The 19,848-nt window shown below is 37.9% G+C and overlaps 1 protein-coding gene across 1 annotated transcript in view; it reads left to right on the forward strand.

Annotated features, from left to right (window-relative positions):
* The window catches only part of zbbx (zinc finger, B-box domain containing), a gene marked incomplete at its 5' end in the record, with an annotated part of 64,068 nt that overhangs the window by 31,729 nt on the left and 12,491 nt on the right, over positions 1-19,848 (forward strand). Inside the window, 6 exons of the mRNA XM_081371862.1 lie at positions 2,133-2,228; positions 6,958-7,146; positions 7,936-8,089; positions 10,246-10,357; positions 16,700-16,827; positions 17,870-18,096. Of these exons, the coding sequence (XP_081227988.1) occupies positions 2,133-2,228; positions 6,958-7,146; positions 7,936-8,089; positions 10,246-10,357; positions 16,700-16,827; positions 17,870-18,096 (906 nt within the window). The remainder of the gene's footprint in view (positions 1-2,132; positions 2,229-6,957; positions 7,147-7,935; positions 8,090-10,245; positions 10,358-16,699; positions 16,828-17,869; positions 18,097-19,848) is intronic.

Raw genomic sequence — 19,848 nt, forward strand, 5'->3', positions numbered from 1 at the left:
CTTAAAAATCAGTTTGGGGAGAATGCCGCTGCTGTCCTGCACTGTGCTGCTGTAATTTATTTCAGCGGTGTTGTGCTGAAATGAGACCTTTTTTATGTGGCCATTAAAAGAGCTGGTAATGGGCACAGCTGTAGATTCACAGAGCAGCACTGTATTTACCCTTTTCTTTATTCACTGTGTGTGTGTGTGCTTGTGTGGCCGTATTAAAGGGGACCCAGTCACCCCTGTGAGATTTGGGACTTTCATGCACTCCTCGAATGTGTGTGTGAAGGGGACTTTAGTGCTTTGAGACAGACCGTCTCTAGGGGACATGTACCTGTGGATTTGGCACAGGCATTTGGCTGTCAAAAGACAGCAAGTGTGTTAAAGCGAATGTTTAGGGTGTGTGTGTGTCTCAATATGTATATTTATGGATGTGTAGAGCCAAAGCTTTCTAAAAGTTTCCTCCATGCTCACTCACACAACCCTAGAGGAACCCACAGGAACTAAAGTTGAGAGCTGTTGTTTTGTTCAGAATGAAATGTGCTATTTACTGCCAACTACATAGTCTAGTATACACTGGATACAGTCTGCCTACTTTTTTTTTTAAATAGTATGTGAAATATAGTTTCAGACATCACGCTTACCGATCTGTCCTTTCACTAACTGTCTGATACATTTGACAAACACTTGCTGATACTGTATCTAGAGGCTTTGTTTGTAGTTCTCAGTGGAAAGTAAACTAGAAATCCACAAGCAGAATTTTATTTAGATTTGCTAAAATTGAAAGGTGCATGATAGATGAAAAGATAACAGTTTAAGTTTAAAGTAATAAACATTTGGACACACATAACAAAGTCTACACATTTCCATGTTTCTGAATGAGTAGGTATTTATTACTTTATTAACTAGTATTTAATTGGCATGTATAAACAAAACAAACTGCTGGTCGCTTTACTTGTCAGTTGATCTTATCCTGTCTAAGATGGTGGATCTTAACCTAATAAAGTGCAAAACAATGGCTGAATTCTGAATAGCATAGTAACTTTATAGCTTTTCACTATCTGGCTGAAATACTAGTATTAGTATTAGAGTTGTATGCTAGTATTCTCTTCCGAATTCAACCTTTTTTTAAGATGCAAAACTATTTCCTGTTATAGTACGTGCTATTTTAGTATTATTTATTTCTATACTATTTTTAGTAATATTTTGAATTAGCTTTTATTTTGTATTTATTTTTAACTTTTGTTACGTGCTTTTGTAATTTGTACAGGATTAGTTTTTTAATATTTCTAATTTGATTTAAATTTACTTCAGTTTTAGTTTTAGTTATTTTCAGTTAGTTGCAAAAACAATATTTCATATATAATTTTTTTAGTCGTTTTTTCATTTAATATTTTATTTTATTTCAGCATTACAATTTCAATGCTGCATTTTTGTTGTTTTATGTTTAATTTTGTGTTAAACATCTTGATTAACTAGGAGGCTTCGAGTTAATTTGTTATGCTGGTTAAAACTGCATTATGGGACAGTATTTTGCACAAGGTGCTCAACATATACTCCACACATTTTGACATATTATGTCATAGGTTAAACATTTCATGCATACAGAATATTCACATATGCCTACTGTGCACAGTGCACAAATAGGCTACAACAGAAATATTATTCCAAACATATCCGGAGTCTGTCCCAAAAAATTCAAACTCTTCCAAGCATTATGCATCTCTTAAGCTGAAGTGCTGCATCATCATACGGAGAGGGCATGTAGACGTTCAGAGTGAATTAATCAAGACGGCATTGCTGGGTAGATTCATTTACAAGTGGCTCTTCAACTGTGAATTTGATCGACCTTCTTTTAAATTCATGTGCCGATATGCCGTCTGTCTCTCTACCAGTCTGTCCATCAAAAGGATTCTCTTATCGCCCTCCGCACTCATTTACAATCGGTAACAAAATAATGAGCTCCCTTAAGATATGTGCAACTCCCTTCTCTCCATTTTAAAATATATCATGTTGAGCAAAAAGTGTAAGTTTTTTAAATATATATTGAATATATTGTATATATATTATTCAAATAATAAAGTTTTTGGGGTAAATATACCTTGCCGTACATATCCTAGGTTTATTTAACTGTTTTTGATCTGTTTCAGATGTGTTCTGAATGCGGAGAGGATTATTGTGTGGGTTGCTTCGTCAGATTCCACCAGAAGGGGGCACTAAAGCGCCATCGCATGGTTCCCATACAGGTGAGGAGGTGTTCTGGCAACCTTCGTCCTTCCCACGCAAACACACACACACACACCTACACACGCCCGCAGTAGCGCCAGGCACAAACACCGTCACCGAGCAGATTCCATCTTCCTCCTCCACTCCGTTTCTCAAAAACGCAGAACGCTGATCACCATTAGTGGACAATCTGCTCACTGTAACCCAACTCTGATTACACACACCTGTTCCCGGGTTAAAGAGCAGCCACACAAACACACACAGCACGAAGGACAGCTGATGTGTGTTCACACACACTCGCTCTTGTCAGCTGGAGTTTGTTTTAGAGACTTGAGCGGCCCCGTGGTGAGGTGTTTGATTGAAGCTTTTATCAGGCGGTCAATACATCCATCATCGCACCGGATCGGACCATCACTGCCAGAGGAGGGGGTGCTTGCAGTCCTGTTAGCAAAATACGCTCAAACTTACTTTTTCTTCAGTCTTTGCAGTCACATTCCCTGCTGAAGAAACAACATAGATTCAAAGATATTCATTTTAACCCTAGTATGTGTTTTTTTATTAACAAAAAAAAAGTTACATTTTTATGTCGACTTGACTGCCTACTTTGGGAAGAAAATGTTTGAATCTTGAAAGTTTTATTATGCCTTACAGACATACATATTGAAGATTTATGAATGAGGGAGGAATAATTTATTTGTTGAATTTTTGTTGGATTTCTTTGAATTGCAATTTAGAAAATTCCTCTTTCTGTCATTCCAGTTCAAACCCCAATTCAACTTCCTCTGTGGCCAATTCAGTTCAAATTCACGTTCATAAAATATAAAGAGATTTGTTAGTGTGAATTGGCCTGCGACTCTTCAGAGGATAAGTGGTTTTGAGAATGGATGGGTGAATTTAAAGCTGGTCAAGCAAGGATGTCTCTCTGGAAAAGTTAGATAAGCGCTTAGCCTAACTAAAAATTTTCTGAAGAAAATGCATGTTGTCACAGCCGCTCAATCTTAGTTTCATTTTCATGGACTTTTAGTCATTTTCAGTCACATGTGTTCCTTTGTTCAGTTTTCCCGCCACTTACCAGTTGTCATGATGATTAATTTGATCTGCACAGGTGTTTGTCACCCTCATTTACATTGTATGTAGGTTGCAATCTTTTCAGTCCTCAGTTGTCTGGTATTGTTTGTGTTCAGACCTTCTGTTACACTAATAAGTTTGTTTTATTAAATAACCTTTTGTTTTTAGAAACCTGTTTGAACCTTTTTCATCTGAACCAAACCGTGACAGATGTGCAAAAGTCATCACCATGATACTAAGGTGTTTTGAGTGGTTGCCAGGAAATTGCTATTCAGTTGCTAAGGTGGTTAACTTAAAGTGGTTGTAGTGTGTTGCTATAGGGTTTTGCTCGGTGAGTTAAAGACATCTGAGGTTGCTAGGGTGTTCTATGCCTTTAAATCTATTCGATTTTTGCCCAATTTGCACTTTGCAGTCTGGATGAGTCTACATGAAAGTCTGCGCCAGGCTGAAGATTTTGGGCTGTCAGAGTTGAAAGATTTCACAGAAAATCGCATAGTGAATAATGGGCACAGCCTCAGATTTGGCATTGATGGGCATAGCTTCAGACAATGATCTATTAAACATGTTTGATACTTTGAGCTGTTGGTTTCTGGTGTGTTTCTGTGTGAGTTTGTTGTGTTTGGAACGATTTGAAAGTTGTTTAGTGTATAATGTCCATTTTCTCTCTGTAACCATTTACAAAGTTGTATTATGCCTAGTGTTTTAAAATCTGTTCAGATTTTAAAGGTCTTGTAGTGTATTCCAGCCTAAATGGAAAAAATCTTTGTGATCTTCTGGTCCCAGTCCCTTCTTCACTATAGGCTATATATATACGTAATTTTTCCCCCTTTTTTTTCACTGCAAGGTGAATTCACTGAAAAAAAGAGTAACTGCACATATCTTCTCAAAATGCCTCATGATTTGAGGTTTCGTCCAGGACGGGTTACTACTTTTACTGGGTTTCAAAATGAGCAATAGATGCTTGCCTTAGTAAACACTATTAATAAAGCATAATAATGCTTTCTCTTTTTCTACATTTCTCTTTGTACCCATTAAATTAACTAACTGTGTGTATGTAAAAATAACTGTGCTCATTAAATTACCTTTAAGCTTTATGTGATTTTAATATAATAGTATCACTCCGAACTACAGTTACTTAATTGGTAATGAATTGAAGGTTGACACTAATCATGCTAACTTCTGTGTACAAAACTATGTATAACTGTATTAGAACATTTCTTCCAAGAAAAGAAGACCAACAAACACTATACTGGTCAAAAGTTTGGAATCATTAAGATTTGTTTTAAATCTTTTTATAAGCAGTTTCTTATGCTCACCAATGCTGCATTTATTTGATCAAAAATACAGTAATATTGTGAAATATTACAGTATGAAATGGAAATAATGAATCGTAAAATAGACATATTTTCTTACATATTAAATGTCTTTATAATAATGTTATATTAACATGATAAATTGATTAATTCTGAATTAAAAGTATTCTTGTTGAAAAAAAAAGTATTAATTGTTTTGAATGGTGTATCAGGGTTTCCACAAAAATATTAAGCAGCAAAAACTGTTTTCAACATAGATAATAATAATAATTAAAAAGAAATCTTGAGCACTAAATCAGCATATTAGAATGAAGGATCATGTAATACTGAAGACTGGAGTAATGATGCTGAAAATTCAGCATTTCCATCACAGGAATGAATCAAGTTTTAAAATATATTCAGATAGAAAACAGTTATTTTAAATTGTAATAATATTTCATAATATGACTTTTACTGTATTTTTGGTCAAATGAATGTAGCCTTGGTGAGCATACAAGACTTTTTTCAAAAACATTTAAAAAATGTAACCGACCTCAAACCTTTGAACTACTTTCTCAAACCAAGCAGTCGAATAAACAGTAGTAGGTTTCTGATCGTTAGCTGTGCATTTATATAGAAAGATCCATTATTAATCATTCAAGGCGCATTTTTACTTGAACCACTGAGTCATTCAGACTGTGTTGAGTTTACTGGGAGAAATCAGCTCATTATGGCCTCCAACTCCAGGGGATACATAAAACATACAGTATACCTCACAATGACCACATGACCAAAAGCACTCCACATAAGCGTATACATAGACATCATCATGTGTGTGTCAGTGTTGTTTCGAGCATGTGAGTTGCTCCAATTATTGCATACAGCAGGTATGCTGACAAGGTGTGGTGATTGGCTCTTCCTGGAAGAGGATGACCTTGAGTGACCCACATAAGCCCTTCACATCTGTCCTCATGTTTACATCCAGCACATGTGCACCGCCAATCTTCCTTCTTCCCTGGTTGACGCTGCACTGCCGCATGCTAGAAGACGTTAAAGTAGTTACACAAACACAAGCAAACAAGTCCAGATGGAGGAGAAACAGAAGAACCCATAGGCTCTATTCATAAACCGAGTGAGTTGCCTGTTATTTATGTAGATTTACATTATCCAAAGCGACTTACATTTCATTGAAGGCTTACATTTCATTAGTTCATGCTTTCCCTTGGAATCCAACCCATGACCTTGGTGATGCTAACACCATGCCCTACTGTTTGAGCTACAGGGATATACAGTGCTGTTAAAGAAGGTGCACTGAGCAAAGGAGAGAGAAAATCAGAGAAAGAGAGAGCAGTCACAACTTTGCGCTCTCTTGGCATGAAACCGAGAATTGTATTTAACTACGCATCGGCTCTAATGCAGCTTTATGCATCCTAATCCTGTTTAATTTGCTTCCATGGGGGAAAAAAGAGAACAAATATTAATATTTTCATCCTCGGGTTTGTTCTTTGCCGTCTTGGTTCGTCTTCGTCTGTCTTTGATTTAGGCGTTTCCCCATCTGCTTTTGATTCATTCTCTTTTATCTCTGTTTTCAAGTTACACGCACTTCTTCCTCTATTAATAGTTTCTTATTGCTTGCTATCGTCTGCAAACATAAACTATCGATATGCAGAGATAAACTAATCAATTTGCTAATGTTTACTAGTTTAAGTGCATAATATAAATGCATTCACAAGACAGTCAAGGTCTTATCTGATGTGGTAAGAGAAAGCATTATTTAGCAGCCCTGACCACCATAATGGCCACTAACAATGTTATCTTAAGGACATGATGTCATAAAGAGGAATTAGTCGACTTGCTAGCGGTTATCGGGTTAATTACGTGATTTAATCAAGCTTTTTTTCTGTGCTGTTATTCATTTGCACATTTTACAGAGATATTTGATAATGTTTGCAATACTCAGTTATACAAAAACTGCTTATGCCTGGTGTGAATGTGATAAACTTCCGACCGAGATAGCTGTAGGTGCTAGGTTTTCTGCTTGAAAGCTTGAAAGCATGAAAATCAATGTGAATTTCTTTTTGGAACCAATTTTACTTCTGTAATATGACTTATTTCAAGACTTCCATTGTACAGTAAGTGCATTATCGTTAGCATGATTGTTGGTTGTTTCTCTGAAGTGATAGATGAAATTTCCATTGGAACCGACAGCATGCTGTCTATAAAGCTTGTTTTGAACACAGGATATCCATTTAATGATTTGGATGAATGCTTTACCTATAGAGAGTGTGCATTCATTCGGTTGCATCAGTACATTAGCCGAGTCATTAACAGGATGCATTTGTGCACTTTGAATTAAAGGTCTATTTGAAATCTATGTTTCATCCTCCAGGCAGAGCTCCAGACCCCCGTCAGCACTCGGGATGTGTTGGGTCGCCTCCAGCAGCAGGTAAGCGCTGAGGAGAGTCAAATTGCACGAGGTGCATCCTCCAAATCCACTGATGAAAGAGAAGACACAGAGGAAAGATCAGCTCCTAGGAGCCTTCGGCTCATGTCTGATAACCAAATACACCACACACAAGTGAGTCACTGATTGTTTTGGATGGTAGCCTACATCAAATTTATAAATGTAGCTTATTTAGGTCAAATATGGTTAAAAATGAATAATGCATTAAATAGGTCTTTATAAAGTACATTGTAACCAATATATCTTTTCATAAATACTTGTAAACAAAATGCATTATAATGTTTGCAGATTATTTGTTACACCTTTTAATTCACCATACTTTCTAAAAGTTTAACAATGATTAGATAAGTATTATAATGAATTAGAACTGTGGTTACAATTATTGGTAACACTTTACAATAAGGTTCATTAGTTAACATTAGTTGACTACCTTAGTTAACATGAACTAAGAAGGAACAATACTTCTACATCATTTATTAATATTAGTTCATATTAATTTCAACATTTACTAATACATTATTAAAATCAAAGGTTGTATTTGTTAACGTTAGTTAATACACTGTAAACTAACATGAACAAACAATGAACAGCTGTATTTTTATAAACTAACATGAACAAATATTATTAAATAAATACTGTAACAAATGTATTGTTTATTGTTAGTTCATGTTAGTTAATACATTAACTAATGTTAACAAATGAATCTTATTGTAAAGTGTTACCCAATTATTCATTACAGTTTTATTGATAAGTTTTTGTTGGGTGGAAGGAAGTGGACGTTTGAACACGAACCTGCTCTCAACTTTCTCTACAGTGTGGAAACTTGGCCATGTTCTCCATTTAATTTAGTTTCCTTCTCTCACTCTCTCTGTCACTCTCATTGTGTTCTCTGTCTCGCCTCAGGTGTTGTTTGTGAATGACGGTGTTGACCTGGAGGATGAGGAGGCTGGTGAGGAAGAGGACAGCTCTCTGCTGAGAGGATGCTTTGATGAAGAGCAGTCAGCCAGGTCCTTCCAGGAGGCTCTGAAAGAGTGGAGAGAGAAAGGGCAGAGACCAGGTAACACACACACGCACATCTAAGTCTGTGCAGAAAAGCTACAGCCAAACCACAGTAATAAAGTGACATGCTGTCAGGTTTGTGTGAGCTGCCACGTATATTCTGTGGCAGGCTGTCAGAACACACAAACAGTCTCTCATAAAGCATACTCATGTGTGGCATTGACTGAAATAACACACGCCACGAGTGTTTTTAGGGCCACTGATTGGTTGCCAGGTAACTACATATATGCATGACAAACATGTGCTCTGTGACGGTCGGCGTGTGTGCTTCCAGGTGCTGTGTACAGTTTGCAGAATTCTGTGATTTGACAACTTATGATGCAATGAGTTCGAGAAATGATCAGCAGAAGCTTGAATGACGATGCCAGGTCACAGGAATTTAGTATGTTAGCGATATTAGTCAAGAACCATTGGATGCACAGGAGGTTTTTGTTGCTAAATGAAGGCAGCCGTGAAGTTTCCACTGTTCCTCTGATGTTTTAAGCTCTGTATGAATTCAAATACTAGCCTATATGCAGTATACTGCTTACTGCCTGCTATGGTTTAGGAATATATCAGTGTCCTTTGTGCAATGATAAATGCCACAACCTCACCACTTTACATTTTTACCCTTGCAAAAATATAATTTGCAGCCAACTTGCATTTAATTACTGGCAGATTTGCCAAAAAGTTCACAGACCAATCAGTCAATTATTTTTTTGTTCAAAACTATTGATTCTGCACATACATATGACTAGTAGCAAATTATTATTTAAAATAGTAAACCAGAGAACTGAAACTGTTACGGAGGGGTGTAGCAGACAGATAAAGAGGCAGACGAATAAAGTTTAATAATAATCTAAACAGGTAGCAACCCAAACAGGTGGTAACACACACCATGAGCATAAATGCAAACGTGACCAGACAAACTCAAAGAGAAACCACAGGAACTATATATCAAATATAATAAGGTGCACACAGCTGAACAGAATAACTCAATAATGATGGTGACCATGACAACAAAATACTGGTGGGAACTTAGAACAAATGATAACAGAAACTAATGAATACAAATTAAAGGTCTGTGAAACTAAAACTGAACATAACTGTGACAGAAACATGATGAGGTGGCTTTAATGTAATAGTCACAATGAATAATATCTGTAGCAGTCAGACATCTTACACGCATGAAATTTGTAATCAAAATGATTTTATTTCACATGAACAGGGACAATAACGTGGGTGGTGTGTCTCTGCAGCATCTGTTGATTGAATGTGCTCCTAACAAACATTTTATAAACTGAATAGGACAGCTGTTCTTACACTCCTTTAAACTTAATGGTCAGAACATACTGACATTTATTTATTGAAGAGGAATAACCCCTTGAGATGAGCCATCTCGTTTTCGAGGGGGTCCTCGAGTCCAGGTACAAAAATTGGCATTGACCTTACAGCGGCAGTCAAATAAAACAGAAAACACATATACACAAATGAAACAGAAAACACAATATAATAATGGTAAGTGCAGAAGTATATAATACATAACTCATACAAACAAGACATTCACTCATACAAGACTCTCTAAAGGTTGCTCACTCATCGCTCAACAGAGTAGACACATATATATGTACCGAACACACATCTAGACAACAGTAAACACGTATACACACATAAATGTAAAGGATTGATGCACCATGCTTAAAATAGGTTCCATTTAATCAATTTTAAGGATATACTGCAGCAAACTAAAGTTATTCCTTATCTTGTGTCAGACTCATTGCGTTTATTCCTCTCTCTCACTTTTCTTTTCTGTACTTGGCTAGCAGGAGTCTCACCCGCTGCAGTGCTTGGCTTGTGCTCACTGTGATAATGACTGCTGTGTTAAGGGGGTTTCAAATGCACTGAAGTCTAACCCGCCTTTATATCCTCACAATACAGCAAAAGAACTCTCAAAACAAAGACAGAATTATGTCAATAGTACTTCTTGAATTCTGCACCAGACAGCTTTTTTTTCTCATTTAGTCTCATGTGTCTGTGTTTAATATAAATTCTTTAGTGGTTTGCTGTAAGCTCTGGATGGTAGTATGTAATCGGGTTATACGTACTGCGTTATTATCCTGTTCTGTATGCACACAGTTCAGACTCATGATCTGATTGGTGTCTTTTTCCTTCTAGTGTCCGTGATGGAAACACAAACAGAGAAAGGATCCCATCAGTCAATTCATGTAGAGTTCAAGGATGACACTCTGAGCTACATGGAGAAACTCCTCCTGAAAAAACACCGCAGGTTAGCACCTGACACTTCACACTTTATAACTGAACAGACACAAAGTGAATGAGAGCATTATAAGCTGAATTTACCTTCTCAGGCCCCAATTAAGGTCCATTTGAGATCAGTTAATAACTTATGGCTGCTAATTACACAGCTTCACCTTTAGGTTGCTCCACCACAGAGTCGCTGGATTTTATTGAGCTAATCAGCCCCAAAGCAGTTTCTGTTATTGTTTAACTTTGTAAAATGATCCTTAAACACACACACCATCACTGTTCCAAAAACTAGTAAGCTGCACATGTACTTTAGGGACCATTTTAATGTATCATAGGCACACTGTTTACATGAACGCTGTTTCAAATGCCTTCTAAGACAGCTTATTTTAGTATTCTAATGCAGCATTCATAGAGAATGCAATCCCAGAATGCATTGCGACTAGCTCAATAAAATAATAATCCAAAATGAGCGAAGTGAGAGAGAAACGTAATTTTAGTGTAATTGAAACATATTTAAATAAAGCAGAAATAAAATATAAATATTAGATGAAATACGTAAACTTAGAAAAAGTTACCTTAGTTGAAGACAAAATACTAAATATTAAAAGACAATAATAGTATGTAAATTATACTAAAATAACACTGTGTAGAACATTCCAGATCAGTAGTTTACACAAGAGTCCGTTTCAGTTAGGGTGCTAGACTACTACCTATGTAGGCAGCACACACAAGTTTTAAAACAGAGCCAATAAACATTTGTTCTCCCCCCCCCCCCTAAACGATTTCGATGCTCGCCTACGAAATGAGAAAGCCTGACAAAAGCACGCAAAACACTCAAACGCAGTATCTGTAAACCCTCCTAAGCGCTTTGAACCGCATCACGAGCTTCTGGAGTGTTATGGTATCTGTTGCAGCGGTGGTATTTAGGTCAGCTATTCAAGAAGGGTCTAATTGTGAATCCATTAAATTGCCTTCTTTTGAGGCCTGGTGTGTGAAGAATCACAGAACAGGAAGCTGGATTTTTCAAGCGAGCGTGTGTGTGTGTTCAGGCTCTGTGGGAGGAGGGCAGACGTGTGGCCCAGGGCTGCAGCACACACTCTGGAGGAATGGAGTGTGTGATAGGGGAGTCTAATCCCTTCATACGCTCACAAACACGGATGAGGTTTTCACGGATTTCACAATGAGGAAAGCAAGTTGTGCTGCTGAGGCAGCAAGAGTTGGTTTCAGGAAAGGAAACAAGAGCACAACGAGAGAGAGAGAGAGAGAGAGAGAGAGAGAGAGAGAGAGAGAGAGAGAGAGAGAGAGAGAGAGAGAGAGAGAGAGAGAGAGAGAGAGAGAGAGAGAGAGAGAGAGAGAGAGAGAGAGAGAGAGAGAGACAGAGAGAGATAGAGAGAGAGAGAGAGAGAGAGAGAGAGAGAGAGAGAGAGTAATTTTACTGTTATCATAGTTATTGTTAAAATTATTAGTAGTACATGCTATAAGTTCAGACCTTATATCTTATCAAAATTTATTTAGTTTCAAGGATGTTTATTTATACTGGAATCAAGAAAATATTAAGATAATGATTTAATATTTTTCATATTCATAAATCATAGTATGTCATAAGTTACTCGATTGAAGGGCTGTGTTTAGTGTCAATATTTCACTAACAAACTGTTTGGAGAAGATGATCCAAAACTGGACTAAGGGTATACTCACACTAGCCAGTTTGAACCGTGCCCGAGTGCGTTTGACCACCAAAGCGCGGTTCCTTTGACTAGTGTGAGTGCTCCGAACCGTGCCCGGGCGCGGCTCGATTAGCCGGCCCTGGCCCGCTTGGAAGAGTTGGCCAGAGCACGGTTCAGTTGGACTCGGGCGCGGTTCGCATGCAGTGTGAGCGCTAACCGTGCTGGAGCACGGAACAGGACGCGTGACGTCGGGAACTGTTGTCCGTAATCAAAGCTGCAAAGTCCTTGCTGCACTTCAGCTGGTACCTTGCAAACCTCCTCATACGAGCAGCACGATTACGTGAAAATTTTCGTGCCACAAAGGCGATAGATCTGTTTAACAACAGGCTGTGAGAGGGCTGTGGACCAAACGACTCAAAATTATCCACAAAGTAAACAGAGCGATGGACTCCATTGTGTTCAGTGAGAGCGCCGCTCTTGTTTATCCCGAAACCGTTGCACCATAATGACGTAAGCGTGCTCCGGCACGAATGCTGAAACCCTATGTGAGTGCAGGCCAGAGGGGGAGTGGGGAGGGGGGACAATCGTACTCGGGCCCGGTTCATGGCAACCGTGCCTAGTGTGAGTACACCCTAATTTTACTGACTGTATAACACTGACAAGGTGACTACTTAAAGGGGTGGTATAATGCCCTTTTCACAAGATAAGGTAAAATAAGTCTTTTATGTCCCCAGAGTGTGTATGTTTTAGCTCCAAATACCCCACAGATATTTTTATATAGCATGTTAAAGTTTTTCACTTTTTTAGGGTGAGCAAAAATGCACAGTTTTTGTGTCTGTTCCTTTAAATGCAAATGAGCTGCTGCTCCCGGCACAGAGGGCGGAGCTTCAAGAGCTTGTGTCCTTTTATCTCACACAGACATGCACTGAAAATTTCAAAAACTTTTAGCCTTTTATGTTCAAACCGAAGTCAGACAGATGGAGAGACTCAAGACGAAGTGACAACATGTAGACAACATTTCTGAATGGTTAGTTGGTGAATTTATGTAGCTTATGTGTAGTTATCTTCTAGTCATTGATTAGCATATTCTGTCTTGATAATCTATAAATTGCGTTCCCAGGGGCGGGGTTTATGTCAATTTTAGGGTTCGTTATGTCACTAACCCGGGAGGAATGTCGTGTATTCCCTACCAGCCGTTTGTTGTGGTCCTTAAAAAGCAATTTCTTTAAAAGAAAATATCTCCCTTTGCTTTGAACTTTGAGCGTTGTAACTTTGCAGATGTTGAATATGCTCAAACAGCAACATTACACACACTAAAGTTAGAAAAGTGAAATCATATTCAACCACCCGTTTAACCAGAGAGCCTGCCAACTAGCTGTTTTTCAAAATGTGTAGTTGTACATATTCCTAAAATAATGTAGGGCTGGGCTTGATTTTATACATCAGGAATGGATTTGATCATGGAAATTGAAAAGAAGTGAATCATGTCAGGCTATTGCATTATTGGTTGATAATATTTTTCCTTACTGGCAATTTTTTTTTCAGAGGTGCATAAAGTTATTAATAAAGTGCTGTGCTGCGCTGAAATGTTGTTTATTTATAGTTGCACCGTTGAGGAAAGGGAGACTGATTAATTATCCTAAATTTTCTGAGTGTGATTTACTGGGAACAGCATTATTTTCTTTCCCTCAGAGGACAAATCGAAGAATTTCAGCCCCGGTCTGTCGTCCAACGCCGGCCAGAGCCACCCTCACCTCCACCTGCAGAGATGGATGAACTGAGCCGACAACTGACAGGTCTGACCCGTTTCATCACACACACTTTTTTTTTTTTTTTTTTCTGGCAAGCACATAATAATGATTAATTGTGCAATTGTGTTTAAAAACTATATATGCAATTTGTCGCTGGAAACATGTCGTGTCGTATCGTATCTGGTTTGGATGAAGAGTGATGAGTAGTGGGTTACTGGTCATGCACATGCCAGCAGGTTCGATTCAAGACCCATATAACTGCACTCTCTCCAAAAAGTTGGAGAAATGAGCTGTGAGAGTCAGTGCGGAGGGCAGCTCTCTTCTCACAGCCGGCAGCTCGGATCCATCACTGTGTCCCTGAAGGGTAATCACACAGCTCTTATTACACTGGAGGGAGGGCGATCATCTGACAGAGCACTCCGACAGCTGATTGAGAGAAGTTTCTAGGTGCTGCTGGGAGGCCAGTTGATCACAGCTGTCAAAGATCTGACCACCTTCAGCTTTTCCCAAACAGCCCCGGTGATGAGTGGCGTCTCTCTTCATCTGCACCAGCCCGAGCCTGACGCATCTTTTCTGAAGCCCACATCCCCGATGCTCACGACCCAAAACACTTTTCAGTCACTTTTCACTTTTTCAAATGCAAAGGGGTTTTTATGGGCATTCGTCTGATTTGGGTTTGAATAGCCGGTCACCTGTTCAATCTGCTGATAGCTTGTCTTGACGCACTCTACATTTAAAGACATAAAATGACATTTGCAAAGCATTTCACTTCTGTAATGTGACATTTTTCTGACTGCAACATAATATGCAGTTTATAATATATGGCAAGAATTTTGAGAAGATCATTAAGCAATTGGTTTCTAATATTTTGCACTGCCTTGTTTCAGAAAAAAAAAAAAAAACCTTTTCAAAGGTGGACAATTGATTATACAGTACGTTTAAAATCAGTACAATTTTCTAATGTTTTTGAAAGAAGTCTCTTATGCTCTAAATACTGTATTTTTTACAGTATTTATACACCATTTTTTAACAGTAAAAATAGTAATATTGTGAAATATTATTACAATTTAAAATAATTGTTTAAAAAAATTCTAAATGTCATCTTACTGATTCCAAACCTTTGAATGGTAGTGTATTTTACTATTACTTTTTCTGCAAGTAATATGAATTCCGTACAGATATAGGTATTTATTCAGAAAAGATATAGGGAAAAGTTTCACAGGGCATAGACATAATACTCAAATAGACTCCAATATAATGCAGAAATGTAACATTTAAAAGTTAATGTAATAGTTGTCTGCAGTGATAGTAAATAATGATAGATATTCTGATATGAAATGCCTATTTTACACTATCCAATCAAGTCCTGGTTAATAAAATCAAGTCCTGCCCTACTCCCCCATTTGAAAACTGGTTCATGAATCTTCACAAAGTCATGTGTTCTTAGCTGGTTATCTGTCACTCTGTATTATGAATAAATACACACATTTACAGCAATAAGGCCATTCTGATTATTGAACTGATTTAATTTATTTGAACATAAATCTGTTTTACTGCCTCTGATTTGCAGCAGAGCGGATGGAGTTGCACAAATACTTGAACTCTCTCTTTGCAATTGGGCTCGCTGAGGATGCTAGGAAAATGGACAGCCCTGCAGAATCCTGTTTAAGCATCGTAGAGTTAGATGAGGTAATTATGACCTCCACCACCCCAGTCTTTGTAATGGACTGCTAGACGATGGCCAGTGAATGACTCCTCATTGCTGTTTCCATAAACTTCATTCTGTCTTTTCCATTTCTGCTGTGTCATTTTGTTGTTGTTGTTGTTGCTTTAATTTTTCCAGATGGATGTAGATGCTGTAACGTTCAAATCCTTTGGAGTCAAGCAGGGAAATAAAATGTAAGAAACAAAAGATCAAGGTGAAAAACTGCGACTTTTTGAAAGGAAGCGACAGAAAAGATCACAGTAGGAGTGTCGTCTTGAAGCAAGAATATAATTGAAGAAGTCGTTTTTTCTTAAATCAGAGCTAACACAAATACAGTGTCATGTTGACATTTGTATCAGCCACAACTAGACTTAAAATAAGGCTGCTAACTGTGGCAGTAGGTTTCAGACTAGTTAGATGCTATATATGCATGTCTGTTTTTCTTCCAAAAGGTTTGTGGCTGTTGAAAATGAAGATTTATCTGGACGAGGAGAATTTGGATGTTCAGTTTTGAGTTCCACACCATCGTTCTCCTCGATGACCAAAGGATTGTTCTGGGAAAGTAATTCTGAGATAAATATGTATTCTTCTCATGAAATGTGGCCGTTGTCACAAGAGACTGAAACATTTACGTCATCATTGCAAAGATCAGAAAGCTATTCTCCACTTCAAATGAGGCTTCAGAGATCACAGCACCTTTCGACTACCTCAGAACCATTTCTGTCGATTTCTCAAAGAGGAGGCCAGAAAGTGAAACTGAGTGACTCTCCAAAACCAAGCCCACAGACAAGGTTTTCTACAGCACAACAGGGCAAACCCTTAGAGCTACTACCAACGTCATCTCCTTCACTTCCAAAAACCAAATTGAATCAAACTTTTCCAAACTTTGAGGACAATATTTCCATTGTCAGCCCCTCTCCTCCTGGAGTACCATCTGCCAGGTCTTCTCAATGTCATTCTCCTGCATTTATTCTCATCCCTAAACAAAGTCCAAAACCTCCAGACTCTCCTTCCCCAAGGTCTAGACCTGTATCCTCTCCAGTCAACCCAATCCAAACTAGACCTGCTGTTTTAACACCAGATTCTGAAATGAAATTAACTAAACTGTCTCCAGAAAGTGCCATCACTTCCCCAATAACTGCAATTCCTTCATTAAGGCAATTTCTTCAAGAATCATCACAGTTTGCTTTAGTCTCAGATAGTGGTACACCTACTATGTGTGTCCATGAGTCCATTAGGTCCTCTGCACCAGGGGTTGAATCCTCTCATACTGATGGGCACCATTCAACCCTGCCCTCCAAATGGTTAAAGGGCTCACGAAGGTCAACCAGAACTACAGTGCTCTCCCTGCAGCTGAGCATGTCAGGTTAGTATAACTTCTACTGGTAGATTTTTATTAAAGTTGACAACATTGAAAATAGCAGTGTCTACGTGCAGTTTAGTTTTTCTTGTGCTTTAGCCACTGTTTATAATTCTCATGCAAATGTGTTTGTGAGCAATGAGAATGTTTTCCTATGTAATTATTAGTGATTTAAATACTTTTAAAAGCAATAAGCTTTTGAATCGGCTTGCTCCAATGATTTTTTCCAGGTTTGCAAGGTATATTTACACAGAATGTGAAGGCCTTTACTATTTAACTATTGCAAAATCACTGTAACAAACATCTGGCTTATTGCTTTTATAAAATGCTGGCTGCAGCAATATGATAAATGACACCACTGCATAATAAATAATTTGATAAATAATTTCAAATAATAATTTTAAATTCTGTAACTAGATCAAAAAAGTTAATCAAGAAAAACTTTGATGCTAGCATGAGATGTTTTAACGTAGTTGAAAAGTTGTTTTAAAAGCTTGTGTTCAGTTGCTAAGAATAAGGAGAGACATGAAACTAGCACATCTTTGAAGGAACTCAGATACTTTATTGTATAAAATATTTAAAAGTTAAATGCATGGTTGACCAAGCCGAATCAAATATTCAATAAACATTGAAAAATTCTTTATAAATGACAAGAACCTGATTTCCAGCATCCCTTGGGGTTCAGTACATCTGCATCAGAGAGTAATGATTATGAGAAAACACCAGTTGTAGACATCACCCTTCATTCACACAGCGGTTGTTTCTGCGATATTTGCTCACTAGCAGAGTGATGGAAACTTCAAGCTGTGTAGGATAAGCATTATTAATGCAGGAGGCAGGAGACGGGAAGCAGGGAAGAGAAACACACAAGCTCTGCTAGACCATGTCCAGGCGGCTCGCTGCGAGCATTAGATAAGGGCGCATGTTTGCATCCTCACTGCCGGCCTCCTGCTGGAACGTCTCTTCTCTGTCTCCTCCTGTCCTCATGGTTTCTCCTCTCTCACTTGTCCTCATGGTTTCTCCTCTCTCACTATTTGTCACTGCTCAGATTCAGAAGAGGAAATGACAGGTGAAGATGACTGCCTGATGCCCAATGAGGAAGACTCATCTGACGAAGAACTGAAACGAATCACAGATTCAGAAGAACAAAAGAACAACGTTTCCAATCCGTGTTCCACCATGACCCCTCCAACAGACCCTCATTTCTCTTTCCCAAGCCTCTCAAAGACAGAACAAGACAGCACAGAGCCAGTTCTGGTTACAGGATTTTCACAGGTGAACCAAAGTTACTTGTAACAGGTTACCTTCAAAACTATTTAAAACAGTTAAAAGACTACTGTTCAAAAGGTTGTGGTTGGTAAGATAATCTTTGTTTTTTTTTGTTTTTAAAGAAGTCTCTTATGAAGTCTCATGTACATCTTTGTACGTCTGTCAGATGCAGTGTAAATTGGCCTTTATAGAGAGAGAGTATGAGAACTATACAAATAATTCTGTTGTTCATATCGAATAGTTTTGCTGGAAACTATCAGATACCAAAGACTCAATCAATTAGATATTACTCCTGTGTAATTTAATTGCAAGCTGTGTGAGAGATAATAGCAAGAAAAAGCACCGACTACTCTCATATCCACTCAGTTGATGAGGGATGAGAGGAAACAGAGCCATCAAGTCTGCCGCAAATGGACTATCAGAGTTTAATGGTGTAAAAGAAAGAGAGAGCAAAGAAAAATGCATTATAGTAAACACCTGAAATTAAATATCTGATCAGAAAGTGTCTTTATCGATGCTCTTTTGTCTGAAGATCAGAAAATTTGTTCTTAACTACCACCTGCCACTACCTCATTTTCCGTTTAAAGGACACAGACTGCGACTCAATAAAAACACAGTTGTTTCTCATTTTCTTTCAGTTTTCAGTGTAACGAAATCAGCTCAAAATGAGGGGAATGTATAATTAATAATCAATAATTAATCATTAATAATTAATCATACTGGTTATGAGCCATATTACCTACACATTTTAAATCGCCCAAAAAAGGGGATACATAGCCCGTATATTTGTATCTCTATATATAGATAATTAACCACAATGGATTAAAATAAATTATGAATATAGAGATGGGCTATAGATCAAATTTGTGAATGCCTACGAAATTAATGTCACATCGAATAATTTGTTTGTCCGCCAATCGAATCATGCGATTTTCTTATCGACTCTCAAGGAGGATCCTTCTTATAAACTCCCAAGAAAGGCTATTCCTCTGGCCATGAGGAATAACTTTCTTGATTATTAACTTGTAGGCTGATCACACTTTATAAAGCTTGTAGCTAAGATCACACATTTAAGAGGCTTTGTTCTATGAGCAGCAAACAGAGACAATCAAGCGTATAATGGGTTTTTAATAAATGAAACTATAAACATACAACTACATCTAACAAAGAATACATATATGAATAGTATAATGAAAGTAAATAAAGAAAGAAAGAGCAGATTACAGAATGGCAAACATATCACAAACAATGAACCTTTGAGAACCAGCAAAGAATCAAAATCACCTTAAGCAGGGGCAGATAACCTTAACGCATTTAAATCTCGGTAACAAAAGAATACTTGCATTGATCTTTGTTGCTGAGCAGGAATGCGTGTGTGTGAGTGTCTGTTCTCGGTGTGTCCGTTAGTTGGACGCGTTCTTTCGGTTCTTACGGAGCTCGTGTAGTTTGTGGGAAGTTCAAACGGTTTACTTGTAAGAGTTGCCAGAAACTTAGTTTAAAGTCCGTTTCGCTGGTAGGTAGAGATGAGTGAACACGAGACTAAAACAAGGCAAGGAGCCGGAGATACGTCTAATACAAAAAGCTAAGAAGCAAAAGTAAAACACAAAACAAAACGGAGAGCAGATAAACTTGAAGAGAAGACAAAGCAAAGACAAGACAAGACCAAACAAAAACTAAGAACACAAGAAGCAAGAAACATGGCGCGTGCATCCTTCTTTAAGGAGTTTGAAGCCCAACCTTCTTTTGGGTAGTTAGACT

This window comes from Scardinius erythrophthalmus (assembly GCF_964197995.2).
Source record: "Scardinius erythrophthalmus genome assembly, chromosome: 8".
Taxonomy (NCBI): Eukaryota; Metazoa; Chordata; class Actinopteri; order Cypriniformes; family Leuciscidae; genus Scardinius; species Scardinius erythrophthalmus.